At 43.0% G+C, this 8,295-nt stretch overlaps 1 protein-coding gene across 4 annotated transcripts; it reads right to left on the bottom strand.

Annotated features, from left to right (window-relative positions):
• Positions 1-191: 191 nt before the first annotated feature.
• Positions 192-4,145, bottom strand: mapre1a (microtubule-associated protein, RP/EB family, member 1a). Of its 4 annotated transcripts, none has more exons than XM_017722432.2 (8): positions 4,017-4,145; positions 2,921-3,043; positions 2,504-2,649; positions 2,149-2,344; positions 1,676-1,714; positions 1,414-1,517; positions 565-717; positions 192-478 (listed from the first exon to the last, which is right to left on the bottom strand). In XM_017722432.2, the coding sequence occupies exons 2-8, from the start codon at positions 3,039-3,041 to the stop codon at positions 428-430; spliced, it is 810 nt and encodes a 269-aa protein (XP_017577921.1). In that variant the 5' UTR covers positions 3,042-3,043; positions 4,017-4,145; the 3' UTR covers positions 192-427. The 4 variants fall into 4 exon arrangements, with proteins under 4 accessions (XP_017577921.1, XP_017577924.1, XP_017577922.1 ...); XM_017722435.2 differs by having other exon boundaries at positions 4,009-4,141; XM_017722433.2 differs by lacking the exon at positions 4,017-4,145 and adding an exon at positions 3,270-3,426.
• Between the last annotated feature and the right edge of the window lie 4,150 nt (positions 4,146-8,295).

The raw sequence follows: 8,295 nt of genomic DNA, 5'->3' as shown, positions 1-8,295 counted from the left end.
GCCACACAAAAGATGTTGATCACGCATCCGGTGCCTAAGCTTATTAGAGGAAGTGAACTATATATTTGCAGCTCACCGTAGCAGAAGAACAGCTTTATAATGACAAACTAGACACAGCTAAAAACGAGCTTCAGAAAGTTCTGCTTCATACAGGGTAAAGCCTCCTGTGAAGAAATCTCTCAGTAAGTCACTTTTGTTGAAAGTGCAACAATGAAACACCTTTAATAGCATTAATGATAATATTTTATCAAAATAATCTGTTACTTCAAAGACATGTCAGAGCACAGAAATAGAACTTCTCCAAGTATAAAACATTCAAAAAGGTCAATGTGCAAAAGCAATGTGCCAAAGGTGGCTGACCGAAGAAATCCGTACAACGTGCAAGCACACACACTTGCTCAAGAGCTGAATGTAGCCTAGAGATCGGTCAAAACTCTTCTGGTTCACCCGCGTCGTCCCCAGGAATCACAAAACCTTCCTGTCGAAAGAAAACAAAATATCAACAATACATACAGTGGGCTAAATGTCTCATCCATGAACTGTTTGAAATATCAAGGAACTCACATCTGTGGCATACAGAATATCAAGGATCTTCTGCAGCGTGGGGTCAGCCTCCCCCTCCTTCTCCTGGCAAAGGAGCTCAATATTCCTCAGTTTGCCGAAATAAAAGTCTCTCTCCTTCTCCAAATCTGTGACGGCGCATTTCAGATCACTGATCTGGTGAACAGGGAAAATAAACATTAGACTAAGAAGAGCTGTGCAAGCGACTAGACCACAAAAGATGAAAGATAACCGATGAGCAAAACTAATACTTATAAAAAGAAACAACTTTTGGTCATGACTCCTAATTTAATTCCAGCTTACTGCAATTGATTCTCATCAGGAACTATATTTATAAGAAAGCAATGAAACCTATTGAATATTCTCCTTATTCCAAATGTAGAAGAGTAGAAGATCAGCCACGGTGTGTTCAATGTTCTAGGTTTGCTTCAAAAGTTTTGCACGGGAGCTGCAAAGCCAAACGTTGCCAAAAGAAATAATGGACATTTATAGCCACCAATTAGCACTGAAAACCGCACACACTTGCCAAAGAACTGTTTATACAGTTTCTGACACTGTAATAGAAAACACTTTCTTATAGGGACAAACATTTGTTGCACAGCAAATAAACAGCAGGACTATTCATAATGAAGCCAGAATTTTGTCCATACGTTCATCTATTTTGTGTTTACACTGAAATTTTTTACTAGTCATTTCAGTTCCATAGGTCCAGTGCAAAACTAAAGCAGCAAACCTCAGACACTAGACAGGTCTTGGATGTTTGACCGTATTTGGGTTAAGAGGAATACTGTGTACATCTCACTTTTCTTGAAGTATTAACAGACATGTAAATGCTTACTAGCACAGCCTTACCATTTGAGTAAGCTCTTCACTATCCTCCTCTGCAGCCACCAACCCCGTCCTCCTTGCTGCAGACGGCGCTGGCTTGGGGGCAGCAGTGGTCGATCGCTGAGGAGCTGGACAATAACAGTACAAATCACATCAGGAACACCATCACAAACACATGGGAATAATGCACACCATGACCAGAGTGAGAGAATAAAGAGCGGTGCAGCAGGTTAGGCGCCCATAACCAGAGTTAGCTGAAAACAATTCAAAACACTACGTATCTTACCAACTGGAGCTGTTGGCTTGACCGGGGTAATGCGTGCCTCTGTGATTGGGATTAACAAACAAGCAACTCAGAACAGGAGATACTCATGACCAAATTCGGGGATATAACAAATAAGACATTTTAAGGGATACCAGTAGAAACTCTTCATATGGGGGGAAGGGAGGGAAAAAAAAATAAAAATCCAACAGCGCACTTCAGGAAATCAGTAAAAAATAAATGTCAGGACACTGAGAAGTTTAAATATTAAAGAACAAAGAATATAAGAGTTGTTGATCTCGGATGGAAAATCCAGTTGTCCAAATTGGCAATGAGCACAGTACAGAAAGAACAATACACAAGAAGACCAACACAGTGTATTACACTGATCTGCTTCAGCTTCATAAATTATATTGCACAGCTTTCCGTTGGCCACTACAGCCTAAAAGGTGCTGTACAGGTGTTTTCCATCTCGGCTCAGTAGTATTTCTCCTCACCTGTGCTACTTTTCTTTGCTTTATTTGCCACGGCTGCAGCCGGACGCTCTGAGGTAGCGACCTCCTGTCCCTGCCGCGCCGCTTCTGGATCATACTCCTTCCCATCGTAGTTAGCGTCAAAGAACTTCTTAAACCACTGCACAAACTCAAAGTTATCCTGGAATTTCCCTTTGACAAGCTTGTCCACGGGGATAATCTGGAGAGGACAGTCGAAACAGATCAAGTGAATTAACAAGAAGAGAACAGGGTCTATTTTTGGGAAAAGACAGACATGTCATCTTTATTTTTTTGACCAAAAGGAACAATATTAGCCCCATTTCAGGCCAAGTGAGTCATGTTACTGGGCACTACTCACTTTGTTCACCCCAAGCTTCTTAAAGCTGTTTTGAAGGAGTTTAAAGTTGTGGATATACTCATGCTCCAGCTTAGCCTGGAATTTCACTTTCTTCAAGGGCAAAGAAGACGGGAACAACATGTCCATGAACTGACAGTAGGCAGCACCTAAAAGACAAACAGCAACAACAATGAGAAGAGACTTGGTCAAGAGAATGGTCATCGCTTTACTGGCTACAGTTAAAAGCCACATAAATGAAGCGCTTTTACTGCATCAAATACAGCAGCACAAGCACAGCTTACTGGCTCACACGAGATAAAATGTCAAACAGCTGATTCGCACAGTGCATGACTATTTTACACTGAAATGCACTCAAGCATGTATCCCATCAACTGAACTCCCTTTTTAATCCCTGTATCAAGGCTCATATTCACTGACCTGAACACAGCTGCTCGATCTTGGAATGGCTCATGTGCAGAGAGTTGTTGATCCATGTCAACAAATCGTGGCGACTAAGGTTTTCACTGGTTACCGACGTAGAGAAGACGTTCACGGCCATGACTAGGAGAAACAGACGATGGAGGTTAATGTGAATTCAGAAACGATCCCGTTCCTCTGGTCTCAAAAGCTTTCAGTCAAGCAAAAAACAACTTCGTTGGTTAGTGCAGTGGTTAACACCTCTGCCTTCTCTGCTGTAGACTGGGGGTCAGTCCCCCACCTGGGAAAGCCCCCTACACTATACCAATAAGAGTCCTTGGGCAAGACTCCTAACACCACCTTCACCTACCTGTGTAAAATGATCAGATTGTAAGTCGCTCTGGATCAGATCGTCTGCCAAATGCCGTAAATGTAAAGGTTAGACAGACGGCGGTGTGCTGCCAATAGCCGAACAAAGAGAAGAGTCAGCATCACCACTTCCTTTTAAAGTTTTTAGGGGAAGGAAAAGACGCAAATTACGTTAACGCTATTTACGTAGCGTTAGCTAGTTAACCAGGAAAAGCGTCAGCATCTGCCATGCAAGTTACTGGCTGGCCATGAACTCGACTCGCCTTAAATCCAACTCCTGATCAGCGACTGGTCAGCAGTTACCACCGACTAATCGGTTATGATTCGACATCAGAAATGTTGCGTAGCGATAGGAGCTAATCGCGATATGAACGGGCAGCAGTCACCAACGCCAGTAACGTAGGCAACGCTCGCTAACCATATTTTGAGTAGACGAAGCTGAACGCGGCGTCTTGTTTGAATTTTTCCGTTCCACCTTAAATGATGCAGTTGTCATTATAACGCATTGGGTACAAGCATGTAACTCCTGCACCATTTAAGGTGGACCGTGGAAATTCAGAAGAAGAAAAAAAAAGCTGGCGAATATGAAGCCGATTCAGCCTCGATTTGCGGAGTCGGCGTAACTAAGTTACATTACCCCATCAACTCGACCTCACGGCGCTGTCGAATTCAGATTTGTTTACACCAGCTAATCTAAACCAGACGCTCATCCCGACCGCGTGAAAGAACTAAACTCTTACAGACTCACTTCGCCGTCACTGCTTACGGACCACGGTGGATTCACACGCTGCCGCCTCTGCTGCTCCAGCTACAGCCTTCACCGCTGTTGGCGCGGTCCCGTTGCCACGTGATCTCACCGCCACCCGTCAAAATAGAGGTCCTAATGTGGGTAATTAAATTGGGAGAGTTCAGGTGTAGCCGCGGTGAAATATCACATGAAGAGGACAGGTGAAACCTGGCCGTGTCGGGGCGCTGTATTCAGATGATCCTGTGTGAGCTGAATACGCTCAGATGTTTATCCTTTAAATAAAATATATCAAAAGAGCTCATTTTGTAAGGCTTAATAAGTAATAATTATAAGAAGCGTTAAAGCTGTAGATTTGTGCGCAGCTTTAAGATTTAGTGGCATTGCAGATTGTGACCAACTGAATAACCCTTCACTCACCCCTCCTGGTCCAGGCATGTAGTAGAACCAACAGTGGCCATCAGTTTTTCTGCCCTCATCTGTCCCGATTTCATTTGGCTTTTTCCACTTCTTTCACGATGAGCATTCACCCTCCTTTACTTCTCCTTGTGCTATATGGTAAGTATATGGTAAGCACGGAGGAGGGGTCAGGAAGTTCCAGGGGACGTTATGTGTAAACTCATGTCCAGTTTCGCCGCTCTGCTGCGAATGCGGCTGTATTTCGTTATTTATCGTCCTTGGCTGAACTCCCGGGCTTTAGGCAGGACGACGTGATCAGAATTGAGGAAGAGCTATCGAGCACCAAACGTGCGCAACTCGATAAAGCACATAAATTCTTTTTCGAGTAGTTTATTTTTGACTAGGGTGGCGCGGTAGGTGGCGCTGTCGCCTCACAGCGAGGAGGGTCTGGGTTCGATTCCCCGGCCGGGCGACCGGGGTCCTCTCTGTGTGGAGTCTGCATGTTCTCCCCGTGTCTGTGTGGGTTTCCTCCGGGTTCTCCGGTTTCCTCTCACAGTCCAAAGACATGCAGTCAGGCCGAGTGGACATGCTACACTGCCCCTGGGTGTGAGTCTGTCTGCCCTGCGACGGACAGGCGACCTGTCCAGGTGTGTCCTGCCTTCCGCCCAATGACTCCTGGGATAGGCTCCAGCACCCCCCCGGGACCCTGAGGGAGAAGGGGCTTAGAAAATGAATGATTTTTTAATTATAAAGGTAAATCGTTAGCAGGTTCCCAGTGTTACGTAAGAGCACCATATGAGCACCCAGTGTTACCGTATGGAGCACCACTCCGTACACTTGCAGGTTTTCCTGTTTGTGTAATAAACACACTTGTTTGACATTTGTCAACAATACGTCTGAGACATTGTCATATTTTCTTTTTTCCATCAAATCGGTTGGCAAGACCATCAACAAATAGTTGCAAACAGTGATCGACCCGATCGTGGCGGGTGAGGAAACCCAGGGATGCGAATATGAATAGGGTGAGGTAAACTTTCACGTCCAGTTAAAATGCATTTTAGCTCATTTAGTCATCAGATTTAACCCTTAAACGAATAGTAAACAGTGGCTTATAAACATGAAGCACAGTGCGTTTAATACTGACCTGTTAATCTGAGTTTACACCGTCAGCTCAGTGACCTTAGCGAGCCCTTTCGGCTGCGCAGCTTCAAACCCCCGGCTCACTTTACTGGGCTTTTTTTGAATGGTCGCCTCATTCATTGCACATATTGTTTATATTAATTCACTTTTATAATCAGTATAATCAGTTAATGTATATTTGATGAAATTAGATTTCATAAAACTTCAAATAAAATGCAGGGAACTGCTCCTTCTGTGGGAGCCGCTGTGCGGAAGAATGACGAACCGGTGACGCTATTTCTTTAAAAGTATTGGCCCAAATTTACATTTACGGCATTTTGGCTGACGTTCCTATCCAGAGCTACATAGAATTTGGTCATTTTACATACATAGGCCAAGGCAGTGTTAGGAGTCTTGCCCAAGGACTCTTATTGATATAGTGTAGGGGGCTTACCCAGGTGGGGGATTGCCCCCAGTCTACAGCAGAGAAGGCAGAGGTGTTAACCACTGCACTAACCAACCACTACAATGTGACCAATCAAAATGCATCTCGGTTGCTGTTCATTCTGTTTCAATTGGACAACATTTGAAGTTGTGGAAGGTGAAATGATTAAGCTTTAAACAAAGTGCAGGTACAACATTAATAGCACAGCAGCTTCTTATCAAACACTTAGTAACCACACCTGTATTAACCCAGTCATTTTGTCTCTTATTGTCAGTAGCCCCACAGGGGACCCCACAGGGGACAAAGCAAGAGAGAGAGCTGCACCCCACCGCCCACTCCCACAGAGAGGAGGATCATATGTACTTTAATCTGTGCCTGTGATAGTAATGATAGAGCTGTTTAGGCTTTTAGCCTGTTATAGGTAGCTGACCAGCCATGACTAATTAAGAACTTAAGTCACCAGACCCTCAGTTTAAGGTTTCCTACTTAATCAGTATACTCGGTGGTCAATGTGAGAAGCATGAGAGTAAAAGACAGGGCTTAAGTACAAGAACAACGAGGGTAAACAAGACACAGGTGAAAACAATCAAGGGCGGAGTCTAGAAACAAGGGGGCTGAACAGGGGAGAATCAAAACAAGGAAGCACATGGACAAGACCAGAGGTATACAAAATCACATGGAGGACTGGGAGGGGCCAATCGTGACATCGTTCAACAGAAACTTGTGAACGCAGCATTAACCTGGCCCTAATAGATACTGCAGTTTATGTGGGAAAAGCTACAATGATTAGATGTTTAAGATTGCTGTGTTATTTTTCACACATCAGCTGTTTAACTTTTCTATTCTAGTCTGTTCTATTCTTTTCTTTCATGTTGACTTCATCAAATTTGCCCACTGAGGCAGTAACCTGTGTTTTGTGTTCCTTAGTTATTATAAGTTTGTACATCCTTAACTTTGTAGGTTCAACTTTGTATAAGTCTCATCTGTCTGACATCAACCTAGTTTAGTCTCTGTGTAGACGTGTCTGTGCATAAAAACATGCTTTTGAGTGAAGGGGCTGCAGTGTTGGTTGTATTTGTGTGAGTCCAGCTTTCCAGATTGGTTGCTCTTGTTTTGTGTCAGGGTGGAAGTGTTGGAATATGTGGAGTAATGACTGCACTGCTGATAGCCTATAGCCTGATGTATTGACATTGCAGGACATTAGTGTTGTGTGTGGGTGTGTGTGGGTGTGTGTGGGTGTGCTGGTCTGCATCATTTGTTGAGATTCCAACAATATCTGTTACATTCTTGTCAAGGAAACATGTTTGAGTGCTCTACACAAGTGGGTTTTTGTGGAGGATGCCTGCAGTTCTCGTTTAAACCGTTATCATCATTATGTCCGCTCAGTTTCATGGATGTCTGCCTCAGACCACCAGTACCAATATATCCTTTTTTAAAATGTTGAGTTACTTTTATACTTTTACTTGAGTCAAAACGTGTAAATCATACCTCAACTTGAGTGTTTATTTTCTACAGTACTTGTACTTTTACTTTTAAGTAATGTACTTGTGTTCTGTTGCCACCTCTGCATGCTGTAACCCAATGAAAGTCACTTAAATCTTTTGCAGTAAAAATGTTATTTAACAGTAGAAAAATAAATATTATAAATGATAAACAATTATAAAAAGTTCATGTTGGTTAGAAGCATACAGTTGGAAGAACACCTCTTTGGTTCCTGACTTCTCACTGCACTGCAGTCTTTGCATGGATTTGTTGAATTCCATCAGCAGCTCACCTGATTTAATTTAATGAAGGAGTGATCAGATAAATTAGGTATTGGACGATTGGGGAATCATGAGAATGCCTTGAAGCACCCACCAACCTGATTGGTCAGGATGCTCTCAGCACAAACCAAAGCATTCAATGATGGATTAGAAGCATGTGTACAGCAAAGACTGATGCTGCAATATCAAAGCACTGATATAAACAAAGCATTCAATGATTGTGTGATTAGAAACACATCTGTGTGATCAGTACAGCAAAGGCTGATGCTGCAGTATCCATTATCAACAGCATGTTGTGCAGCCCTGATATACTGTAAGGTTGATGAAACACAGGAAGCGTGAATAAAATTCATTAAACTAATGTTTATTTGTCACCAAGTACATGAACATTAACATGGGTGGATCAAGCTCAAGATCACCAAATCAAGCTAAGAAAACAAAACCTGAGCCCAACTGTCTAAGTGTAACATTGAGATAACTCCTTTACCACATTACAGTGATTTTCATGGTACACACTATGAAACAATCCCTGCCTGGTAAAAAAATTATCATCCTC

This window comes from Pygocentrus nattereri, chromosome 28 (assembly GCF_015220715.1).
Source record: "Pygocentrus nattereri isolate fPygNat1 chromosome 28, fPygNat1.pri, whole genome shotgun sequence".
In the NCBI taxonomy this organism is placed as follows: Eukaryota; Metazoa; Chordata; class Actinopteri; order Characiformes; family Serrasalmidae; genus Pygocentrus; species Pygocentrus nattereri.
The sequence above is the reverse complement of the archived record's forward strand: the minus strand, read 5'-3'. Positions and strand labels throughout refer to the sequence as shown.

Bases quoted from the DNA above. Each gene is read 5' to 3' on its own strand.
- mapre1a (XM_017722432.2), bottom strand. From the start codon at position 3,041: ATGGCCGTGAACGTCTTCTCTACGTCGGTAACCAGTGAAAACCTTAGT. The intron at 1,518-1,675 runs GTAAGATACGTA...GTTATTGTCCAG, and splicing joins CAAGCCAACAGCTCCAGTTG to CTCCTCAGCGATCGACCACT. The intron at 479-564 runs GTGAGTTCCTTG...TTCTTTCGACAG, and splicing joins ATATTCTGTATGCCACAGAT to GAAGGTTTTGTGATTCCTGG.